At 33.5% G+C, this 12,159-nt stretch overlaps 1 protein-coding gene across 1 annotated transcript in view; it reads left to right on the top strand.

Annotated features, from left to right (window-relative positions):
• Positions 1–12,159, top strand: part of LOC132718459 (cortactin-binding protein 2-like) — a 50,465-nt gene that overhangs the window by 31,817 nt on the left and 6,489 nt on the right. The window contains exons 8-19 of the mRNA XM_060702157.1: positions 567–691; positions 1,442–1,541; positions 2,289–2,439; positions 2,968–3,147; positions 5,241–5,358; positions 6,109–6,390; positions 7,229–7,327; positions 8,524–8,600; positions 8,913–8,999; positions 10,283–10,382; positions 11,359–11,505; positions 12,049–12,121. Of these exons, the coding sequence (XP_060558140.1) occupies positions 567–691; positions 1,442–1,541; positions 2,289–2,439; positions 2,968–3,147; positions 5,241–5,358; positions 6,109–6,390; positions 7,229–7,327; positions 8,524–8,600; positions 8,913–8,999; positions 10,283–10,382; positions 11,359–11,505; positions 12,049–12,121 (1,539 nt within the window). The remainder of the gene's footprint in view (positions 1–566; positions 692–1,441; positions 1,542–2,288; positions 2,440–2,967; positions 3,148–5,240; positions 5,359–6,108; positions 6,391–7,228; positions 7,328–8,523; positions 8,601–8,912; positions 9,000–10,282; positions 10,383–11,358; positions 11,506–12,048; positions 12,122–12,159) is intronic.

Here is a 12,159-nt window from a genome sequence, read left to right as displayed (position 1 = left end):
TGTAATTTAATACGCTGTTGTAAGAAAGTAGTTACGGTTGTAATGATATAAATTTTTTCATTGAAAAAATAAGATTTAAAGAATTTAAAAATTATAATAGAATATGCAAGAAAAAAATCTGACAATATTGTTTGCGGTTCGGATTCGGAATATCCGTCCCCTTCGGTGACCCGCCCATGAGCCTAAATCGGCAAGCCTCGTTACCGCCCAAGGGCGGGTCACCTTTCGGGACGAATATTCCTATTTCCGAACCGCAAAATATGAACAGATATTATTATTCTATAGAAGCGCGAAAATATGACTATTGGTGTAGAAATATTCGCGCTAAACATGAATTCGCGGATCGAATGTCACCGCGAAGATCGCGAAAATTTGAAGCCCGCGAATATTGCTACACATACAGTATACTATTTTCAATTGGGAATATGACCCAATAACGACTATAAAATAAGCCCAAAAAAATCCCTGAATTTTCTTTACCAAAGTGCTAAACTTCTATATAAGATATATTGCAGGAGTTTGTACTGAGAAAACAAAAATGACATGCATACTTTTTGTGTGGACAGATATGCTGCTATGGGAAACGTTGAAGCGTTACGTAAACTGATTGTAGATTTGGAAGCTGATGTTAATTTACCAATGAAAGATGGAACAACACCTGCTCATTGTGCTGCTGAGAATGGACAAGAAGGTATGGAAATACAGTACAATCTTTGCTAAGCAACACCATTTAGGAGTTTAGGATTTTGTTTTGTTACTTAGAGGTCATGCTGTACAGAGGTTGCATTTATTTGTGAAGTTTTATTTTGGGGTGTCACAGTAGGAGAAAATGCTAACCGTTTAAACTGGGACATAATAATCGTGTTAAACCTTTTACCGACTGTTCTTATAAAATCCTTAGATTTTCAAGATTAACTTTGTTTCTTTATTACAAAAAATGCCATTTTGTTTGTATTTTGTCAAAATGATTACAATACATACCTGAATATGTAACTATTTTCCACTAAGATCGTACTGCATACGACCAGATCAGAAATTTACATTGTTGAGAACAACTAAAATACAAACAATTGTCATATCTTGTTTAAAAAAATAAACTAAGGTAATATTTACAATCAATTTAAACTCTTTTGCCCCTTTGTCAAGTAGTGAAGTTCTAACCTCATTTGCGGGTTATTGAATTTTCTAGCCCGTTTTAGCTAAAATCTGACCTTCCTCGTTTAAACGGATAAACAAGACATCCCTAGTTTCCATTTTGGAAAAAAATTGAAAAGATTGATTTGTCAAATGAACATAACTTTATTTTGTAAGTCTTTAACTTTTGCATTAGGTATATTGCAGTAAGTTTGCTTGGAGAAAACTTGTTCCAAAAGGTCATTGCTCTACTGAAGGTCTGCTCTGTTGAGGTTGCACTGTAGCGTCATGTAATGTATATTTTTAGAATGCCTGTCCCTGTTAATCCAGCGTGGTTGTCATGTGAACAGCCTGAGAGATGATCAACAAACACCAGTACATTGTGCTGCTTCAACGGGACATGTCGGGTAAAAACATTTTTTATTTCAGTAAAAAAATATGTTATTAGTACACATGATTACAATTTATCGAAAAAAATTGCATAATACAATTTACTTTGAATAATAATGAGTTTGTCAACATATTTTCATGATAAGGATAAAACTTTAGAATCTTATAAACCCAATGCATGGAATTTTAATCTTGCGATAAAAGGAATAATTTCTTTGACAATGCTTTTGAATAGATTTAAAGTTTGAAAAAACTTTATTTGGACCAAGTAAAAACGGTAGTGGCGAGTTTTTCTGTCAGTTTTAAAAGTTAAGGATGAAAGTTGAATATCAGAATAAAACAATGTCTTATTATAAGGTTGTTCACCAATGATATTTATCAACAAAATTTATTTACTGTAAATTTAAGGAATGAGAAGCTTGAGTGAAGTGTACTTGATATTGCTATACAAAGTTACCAGTAAACACTAGTACTGGTGTTATATGACAAAGTTAGTTCATAAACCCAGCAGGACTTGAACTTTTGACTACCTGGTTGAATGGCAGACACTACTCACTGGTTCACTGTTGCCCATTACTTCGGATAAGACTTAAACCCTGTCTGGGGCAAGCCATTATTTCCTTGAGCAAAAAACTTAACACTCATTGCCTTCCACAAATAGATTCAAGAGTGTTTCAATAAGCTTATAGCTTCCAACACAATTGAACTAAAAAATGAATTGTGTTAAACCAATATTTACAAATTTCAGTATTCTTCTTTTTCAGTTGTTTACGGTTATTACTAACAAATGGAGGCAATCCTAATCTTGGTGATCACTCTGGCTGGACTCCTCTACACTGGGCTGCATTAAGTGGCCATCTTGAATGTTGTAGACGTCTTCTCTCACATGGTGCCTCAAGATTAGCCTGTACAAATGTAAGCTGCTGTTTGTTTTTGTTGTGTTTTTTTTTTGTGTGTGCATTATTTCATATAAAGGGCATCCTCATGATAATTTCAGCATCCCTTATAGGGTTAGGAACACACGGAAACGATAGACAATTGATTTAAAGTCATCTATACCTTGACATTTGATGCTCGTAATAGTAGGTTACATTCCTTTTAAATTATACAAACAAGTTTAAACCACTTTATTCCATACCTCTGTGGGTTTGAACCCCGCCTATGATTTTAGATGAATTCATGTGAGAAAGAAGCTAGCTCATTGATAGTTCTAGTCATGCCTGAAATAATGCACAAGGGGCACGTACGGTCTTGATCTAACAGTTAAGCTGAAAAGTCGCCATATGACTTTTACAGTGTTGGTATGACATAGACCAAACAAAAATATGTAAATTGTAATTATATGCCATTTGCTTACAAAATTATAAAAGAATTTTAAATAATTTGACCTGAGACTTACACCTATATGTGATTGTTGCATTATAAGTGTGCTGTTTATTACAGACATTTTGGACTCCGTTTCATATGGCTGTACATTCTGGTTTTCCTCATATACTTGAATTATTACTGACTTTTGAAATGGAGAAACTTGAAAGTCTAGCAGAGGTCAAAAGGTCATTGTTTAACATACTAGACAAGGATGGAGGTCACCTGGGACATCTGGCGGCTGGCAAAGAATCTCATGTAAGTTTTTCAAAATAAGTTAAACAAAATCTTTTTAAGCCCTTGCATTGGTGCCATATGCTTTTTAACCAGGTTTTCCGAAGGAAAAAACTGGTTATTAGATTGAGGTCTGTCGGCGGGCGGATGGGCGGGCGGGCTGTCGGGCGTAAACAATTTATTCTGTGCGCAACTCCTCCTACATTTCTCAACGGATTTTGACCAAACTTTCACAGAAGCTTTGTCATCAAGTGCCCTGGTGCATATTGTCGGGGTTTTGCGATTAGATAATATTTGACCTAATTATGGCCCTTTGTTTTTTTTTCCTTATATAAAATATATAGTGAACAATTTCTTCTGTGCGCAACTCCTCCTACATTTCTCAACGGATTTTGACCAAACTTTCTCAGAAGCTTTGTTATCAAGTGCCCTGACACATATTGCCAGGGTTTTGCAATTGTTATATATTTGACCTAACTATGGCCCTTTGTTTTTTTTCCTGATATAGAATATATAGTGAACAATTTCTTCTGTGTGCAACTCCTCCTACATTTCTCAACGGATTTTGACCAAACTTTCTTAGAAGCTTTGTTATCAAGTGCCTGGCACATATTGTCGGGGTTTTGTGATTGGATAATATTTGACCGCATTATGGCCCTTTGTATATTTTTTCCTTATACAGAATATATAGAGAACAATTTCTTCTGTGCTCAACTCCTCCTACATTTCTCAACGGATTTTGACCAAACTTTCTTAGAAGCTTTGTTATCAAGTGCCTGGCACATATTGTCGGGGTTTTGTGATTGGATAATATTTGACCGAATTATGGCCCTTTGTATATTTTTTACTTATACAGAATATATAGTGAACAATTTCTACAGTGCGCAACTTCTCCTACATTTCTCAATGGATTTTGACCAAACTTTCACAGAAGCTTTGTCATCAAGTGCCCTGGCGCTCACAAAATTCCCATGTTTCTTCCAAGACATCATTCAAGTATTTTTGTAAAATTGTGAACATACTTTTTTTGATATCGCACAAAACACCACACGCCAATATTGTTGACAAAAGAAAATGACAAGAGACGCAAAAATGCAAAAATTAAGCAAAAATAAAGTACTGTTTACCTTTCTAAAACATTTGGGAAAAAAAGGCGAATAGACAACATAAAATTTCTCAATCATTTTTGTTTGAGGAATATTAAAAAAGCCAAAATTCCTCCTAAAAGTTCAATTAAAAACAAATGCCCCTTCATGACAAAGCTTCTGTGAAATATTTTGCTGAAAACCTGGTTGCATCGCATTGCGATGTTCCTTGTTGGGGGTTTTGTGTATTTTTTCCTGTTCTTTCAGCTAGTCTTTTTATACTTGGAATAATAATATCTGTCATATTTTGCGGTTCGGATCGGAATATCCGTCCCGAGGTGACCCGCCCATTGGGCGGTAACAAGGCTTGCCGAGTTACTGCCCATGGGCGGGTGACCGAGGGACGGATATTCCGATCCGAACCGCAAACATATGTCAGATATTTTTTCTTGCATATTCTACCATATTCCATTTTATTTTAAATTCTTTATCTTTATTTTCAATGAAAATTTATATCATTACAACCGTAACTACTTTCATTCAACAGCGTATGAATTACAAAATCATTCATAACGGTAAAATGACGTCATCTTTATCGTACAGCACGCGACTCATCTGGAACCCCCCATGCCAGATGAAATTTCCGGCATGGGTAAAACTAACGGAAACGCGAGTCTGATATGCAAGAAAAGGCATTTCTACAGATGTAAATAATTAAATTTCACCATAACATTCTCCCTTGTATATTTGTGGGTTTTTTTACACAACTTTTTGTTATAGAGAATGTTAAGTGTAGATTTTACACTGAATTTATTAATTAAGTTGAATTAAATTATATAAATATGCACGCCTCTTGCTAGCATATTATTTTATTCAACTAGTTCAATAAATTTATCAATTAAGCTACTCAGATATAAATATTCTATTTATTGCATATCCAAAATAAGAACTGTAGAATCCTCTTTTCATTGACAAGGTTGAAATAATGTTACACTGGCTTTTATAACTACCTCATACTACATTTATTTTCAGGAATGTTTAGCTGGGATACTAACATGTTGTGATATAGATCTAGACAGGGGAGATAAATGGGGTAGGACAGTATTAGACGTCAGTTCACCTGCATGTAGGGCCATTCTCCTACCTTATGGTAAGTTAAAAGAGACATGTTTCACTAGATCACAATTCCCTACTGCACATTGATAATCAGGTTTAATGTAGAATGCTTAATTGCATGAATAGAAGGTAACAGATCCTAGTTGAAAAAAAATTGCTTGGTGATTACTTATTAAAAAGTATACAAAACAGAAACTGTGAAATAAAACAAAATTATACAGCTCTTGGAAAAATCAATAGTTTCTTTAAAATATGATTTAGTAAGCAAAACTGCATAATATTATAAAGTTTATATACATGTATTGTTGAATATGTTTTTCTTGCATTCTACTAACATTGATAAAAGATTAAAGTTAAAAACTATATAGAGGATATTGAATGAGTGTAAGTACAATACTGAATTTATTGCACAAGTTGAATAAAATTATATTATTTTATTCAACGAGTGCAATATATTCAGTAATGAACTTACACAAATTTAATATTCTATTTATCACATACCCAAAATAAAGACTGTTTAAAGTGAAATAAGAGTCATTTTTCATTGACGTGCCAATAGTATAACGCTAATATTTAGCACGTCTTTACACTATATTTGTATAACGCTAATGATGTCACGTCAAAATATAAGCACAGCCGTGCAATACCATATTTACGGAGTCGCAAAATCGGCACGGCTGTGTGATAAACTGAATTCACGTATTGATAAGCAAAACATATTTATCTTTATTTATACCCACAAACTTGAATGTGCATAACTTTTGCATAACTTACATATTTTCAGTAAACAAAGGCAGGTTAAAGAATGTTAGGGTGGAGTTACAATGTACAGGACATCTATACTCGCAGCAGGAACCTTTTATAATTGGTCATATCAATATTTTACCTATCATGACGTGGAATGACGTAGATTTAATTCTTGCCAACTGTGTGGAGACCTATTTAGAGCAGATTGATCATGGATTAAGAACGAAGAAAATCTCACGTTTGGATCCTGAGAACAATGTGGAGGATGGCGACTTTACTCTTGGACTTAATGCCGATAGTATATGTGGTTATACAATAGGTACATGTCACATGTATGCTTTGTTATACTTGGTCTAAATTGTAGTAAGCCGTCTGGTTAGCTCAATAGGTAGAGTGTTGGACTGTGAATCGGGCTACTCAGGTTCGATTCCCGGACTGCTCAGGTCACCCGGACTGCTCAGGTCACTTTCGTTGTGATTGATCATGAAATCCTTTTTACAGTCATTCACACTGTACCTGTGCTCTGGTATGTACAGAAGTTTAGGTTCCTTGCGAAAGTGAAGTAAACTGCTTGACAGCCAGCCCAGGAACGATGCCGTGGTTGAATTGAGTTCTGGCAAATTCAATGTGGCTTACTGCCGTGATCCGGAGTGAAAACTACCAACACCACCACTCACAATTGTAGTCTTTAAAGTGTATAAGGCTATATTAAATGGATATTTTTGAAATAAGAACTGTCACTTATTACTATGAGGCATTTTCATGTGCATGTGTATCTGAGTTCATATATACTTGCCTCCAGAAGAGTAAAAGTCATTTAATATTTTGGAGGATAGTGCAAGATACTGATACAGAAAGATGCCCCTCAATTTAAAGTCTCATCCGAATGACTGATTGCCAGCCTGAGAATCGAACCCACAATGTCTAGATTACAAGTCTTGTGGTCTAATTGATTGAGCTATATGGGCTAGCATAAGGGATTTCGATATGAAGACGCTAGAATTAAGCAACTTACTGTAGGGACTCCTGTCGGACTGCAGACAGGTACTGTTGATGAATGCTTTAATTCTAAACATATAAAAGAATTGCTTATAAAGTATCCGAAACAATAAAAACCTATTTACTTTAGAGATAATGTGTAAACTTATTTATAACAGGATCTCTAACATGGAATAGATATGGCCAGTTCCCAAATATACCTGTACAACAGGTAGTTGGTATTCTAGATCAGCCGTCCATACTAGTTAACCTTAAAGGTAAGTGTAATTAAAGGTGTACTATGTAACCTTAAAGGTAAGTTCAAGTAAAGTAATACAAATAACCTTAAAGGTAAACTTGTGCAAGTAAAGTTATACTAGTTAACCTTAAAGATAAGTGCAATTAAAGGTATACTATTTAATCTTAAAGTTAAGTGCAAGTAAAGATCATTATGTTCCAACCTTTACCATTCATTTGTTTTAGAAAGGAGATACCAGTAGTCACCAATACAAATAATAGAAAGAGCATCGAAACACGAGGCTATCTGATTTGTACAAGGGGGCGTAGCCCCTGAGTTTTAATCAGATTGCCGAGTGTTTTGATGTTCATTCTCTTTAGTGTCATAGCCCTGTTGTCAAAATATGAAACCCCAGAAAAAAGAAATGAAATAACCAATGAACGAACATCTAAATATAATATTTCTATTGCTTTATCTTTCTCTTCCGTCACAATAAGTAAACCCCAGGAAAAATGAGCCTATCATTGGGTATGATCTGGAGTGCGGGTAACTAATATCGCACTCCAGTTAACGCATGTGCATGTATATGTATACCATTTAACTCTGATGTTCAACTAAAAGGTCACAAGCTGTATTATTTACTCTTTTTTTTGTTATTTTAATAAAAATGTATAGGGAAAATTCAATTGGTTTTGAAAGATTGAAAGTTACTTAAGTTGGTTGTAAGTTCTGGTTAGGCTCTTTATTGATATATTGGGAGAAAAAAAAGAAATTTAGTTTGATTAATTATTGCATAATGTGCATGATTTCTTTAGCTAATTACATTAGAAAAACATGATGTAATAAGTTTTTATTCTACATAAATGGTTTACTGATATATTAAAAAATAGAATATTTCAAGAAGTTTCATTAATTATTGGATAATGTGCATGGTTTCTTTAGCTAATTAAATAAGAATAAATGATGTAATAAGTTGCTTTTTATGAAGTGGAAATTTTTGGTTTGATAGTAACTTATGAATTGGTTTGTCAGTTATTGTACACAGTAATTATGTAGATGATGTTTAAATTTAACAAAAACTTGGCAAAAATAAAAAAAAAGTGTTGAATGGTTTTTATACAAAAATGGCATTCATTCATAGTTGATCATCGACAGATAAGAAGTTATGTAACATTTACTGTTCATTATGATTGAACATTAAAAGATTTAATATAACAACTTTATTATGTGTTGTAGGTTCATCAAATGACATTGACTCATTGGCCTTTGACCTTCTACTTCCTGTCTCAGCAATCAACAACTATACAAGATTGGTAAGAAAATAATGATCAGTTTTTTTTTTTTTTTTTTTTTTTGTTGTTTTTTTTTATTAGGTATATATGATCATGAACTGCACTAACTTTGATAATTTCCCTTAAAATTATGAATGTTCTATACCAGATGGTGACAAGTCCATTTAAGATAGTTAGCTTGGTAAGAGAATGCTGAAATTATACAATGAGAGAACTAAATTATATCCTTAAATTTTGTTGAAGTACATTAATTTTAGATTGATGGTAAAGAGCAGAACATTTTGTCTAGTAGTGAACATTTATTTTAGTTATTGTTTATTTTCCATCTTTCAGCTTGATCAGTATAAAAGTGTTGTATTTTATGGACCAGAGGGGACGAGGAAGAAACAGCTTGTTAAAAGACTAGCAAGGCATATAGCTGTAAGTTCTCACACTATTTTTATGTGTCATTACCTATTGAAGAACCTTAATTTGGTGCTCATATGGCAACTACATTTTGAATTAGTTCTTACGACTAGCCTGCTTAGCTCATTGGATTTGTAATCTTGGGTTTGATCCTTGTGTGAGGTGAAATTTATCCTGACAGTTGATCTCAGACATAGTCATTTGAGCCGCGTCACGACAAAACCAACATAGTGCGTTTGCGACCAGCATGGATCCAGACCAGCCTGTGCATTACCAACTCTATAACAAGTAGAGAAACTAATAGCGAACAGCATGGATCCTGATCAGACTGTGCGGATGCGCAGGCTAGTCTGGATCCATGCTGGTCGCAAACCCATTTTGTTGGTTTTGTCATGACGCTGCTCATTTGTCTCTGGCGGCTAATTCAGAAATTATGTGGCCTTGTGCAGACATTGGTAATTAACTAGATAGTTAACTAAAAAAGTATGACTAAAAAATGTGTTAAAATCAGCACAAAAACCAAATGAATAACAGAAGTTTTTGAAATAGTATGTGTTTATAAGTATCAAGCATAGACAAACATTGTGATACTATCTCTGGAAAGTTATTAGTAAAATGTTGTTGTGAAATCTCTGTCACTAGTTAGTAAAGTATCTTTGGTATATTAATTTGCTTATTACAACAATTGAATCAATGTCCAATAGAATTGAATCCTCTTATGAAGCAAACAGAAGGTGGATGGTTTATACCCTGGTGCATTCTCATTATAAAAATATTGATGCACAATAGTGGACCTGAGATAGTTTTTTTCAAGTAAAGCTGGAAAGTTGTCGTATGTAGGGCTTTAAGGCGTATTACACTATATCATATGAAATATTTTTATAAAATTTATAACAGTAAAATAATGTTTTTTCCATAATCTGAAGGTCGATTCATGAAACAGCCGCAACATAAAATGTCTATGTAAATTAACACATATGGATATTTTACTTAAATGTTTCAAAACAAAATATTATGTTGCTATTTCAGGTACGGTTTTAACTGTTTAGCAATGATTCCGTGCGTACACCATTCACTTTTAAGGCATGCTACCATATTTACTTCATATAAGCATTTTGGAAGTATTGTTTTTAAAAAAATTCAAATAATAATTTTTGCAGCAGAAAAATAGCTTTATACACTTTAAACAGTGTGGATGTAACTTAAAACTGCAAAGAAACTTGACAGTAATATGTATGTAAATGATTGTATAAATTAAGGGTAACATGTCATTGTATAATAAGATTCTACTGTTGTAGGATAAGGAGTATGCACAAGGTGTGGAAGCAAGATCGTCTCAAGTCTATCTTCATCGAGATTTCAGACATAGAGATTTACTTCGTCTTCTTAACTCAGAAGGTTTGTTTTACTACCATGTATAGTGCAAATAATGTCCAATAAAATGCAGTTCACAATTATAATAAGGCACCATAATAATATAAGTGTTTTAACAAGAAATAATGACATGTAAAATGGGTAAGTAATGATATGTAAAATTATGTGTAAAAAAGTGGTTTCATATTAGAGATTATTGAACAGGTTATAGAGTTTGAAATGTGGGTAAAAAAAATAATTTCCATGGCAGTTTGGATTCACAACAATATTCCATTTTTTCCATTTAGTTAAAACAATATTGAATGAAAAAGCTTGTAAGTTATTTGAATTGTCCTTGAAACCCCCTTCCTAACTAACTTGTATTGGAGTCATATGACATGCTTTTGACCCCAGTAGGGCTTTAGCCTGTGTCCTAAGATTGAGAGGCAAATACCTGAAAAGCTAGGCCACACCTATATTTGACCTCAGCCACTGTTATTTATGATGAACATTTAGAGATTTACAGTTCCTTGAGGTAAAACAGGGTAGTACTAGTATAGAATCTAGGAACACTTTTTTAATAATTGGCCACCAATATAATACTTACATACTGTTAGAACTGGCACTATACCTACATGTATATGCAGAATAAGTTTTAAAAAGTTGTTAACTTGATAATGGTTTGATTTTGTTCAAAACCCAACTGTATCTTTTGTATATTTGTATGGATTTAAACTTTTAGTGCACTTCTTAAGAAATGACCATTATTTGGAAAAAAAACAATAACTGTAAAGCATTTGTTTAAGATCCCCTCTAAATAAAGACAGTAATTAGAAACTCTGTCATGAAATATAATACAATATCATATTTCCCATTTGGTCAGAATTAAAAGACCAAAGGTTAGTAAAGCCTAAATTCTTATGTCCTTTAGACTGATACTTGTCATTTAAGAGCACATTGTCTATTTTGTTAGGACTTTGATATTATACACAATAATGTCTATGATATTTGTGTTGTGCAGGTTGTATTCTGCCAGTGGGTATGAACAGCGTAAGGACATGTATATTAACATTGTTTCACCTGGAGAAGGTTCAGCTAGCTGAGATGTTAGGTAGTCTACTAGAACACATAGAACATAGAGGACCGCAATATACATTTACTCTTCCAGGTAAGTCAGGCCATTTGGTTTTATTGTGAACAAATTCTGCCTGGAGAAATTGAAAAAGTTGCACGCATTTCATTTCATAAACTTATAAACTCTCAACCCAGGGATCATGGGTTCGAGCCCTAATTGAGTCACGACCATGTTTCTTCATATGACACCAGTACTTATTAATTCCAGGAAACGGACTCAAAATGGATTAATGAAAGTTGCAAGCACTTGTTTCACAATCAAGCTTAAATAAGTATATTTAAACCAAACTTATATACTAGTAATGAAAGAAAAAGAACTTGAAAAACGTTTTCCCCTGCCTCATGAATGTAGCTGAGGCAGCCTTCAATTTATCAAACTCAATGATTCTTATTGACTAGGAAAGTTTTAAACTAGGTAACACATGAGCCAGCTCTTAGGAATTGTATTGCAAATTAAATTATTTCCATTTATCTTCTACCTCATTATTTTTATTTGAATTTGAATTTAATACATGATAATTTACATTACTGTGCTAGTGACATTTATAAAATTACCTTTTTTCCTCCACCATTACAGGTATTGGAGATGTGAAGGATCTTTACTACTTTCCACAGAATTTCTATCTTATTGCCACAATGGATAAACCAAGGTACTTGTTCATTTTTACAGTTTTTTTTTCAAGTGTTG

Source organism: Ruditapes philippinarum, unplaced genomic scaffold, assembly GCF_026571515.1.
Source record: "Ruditapes philippinarum isolate M1 unplaced genomic scaffold, ASM2657151v2 ctg1244_1_1_1_1, whole genome shotgun sequence".
NCBI lineage: Eukaryota > Metazoa > Mollusca > Bivalvia > Venerida > Veneridae > Ruditapes > Ruditapes philippinarum.
The sequence above is the reverse complement of the archived record's forward strand: the minus strand, read 5'-3'. Positions and strand labels throughout refer to the sequence as shown.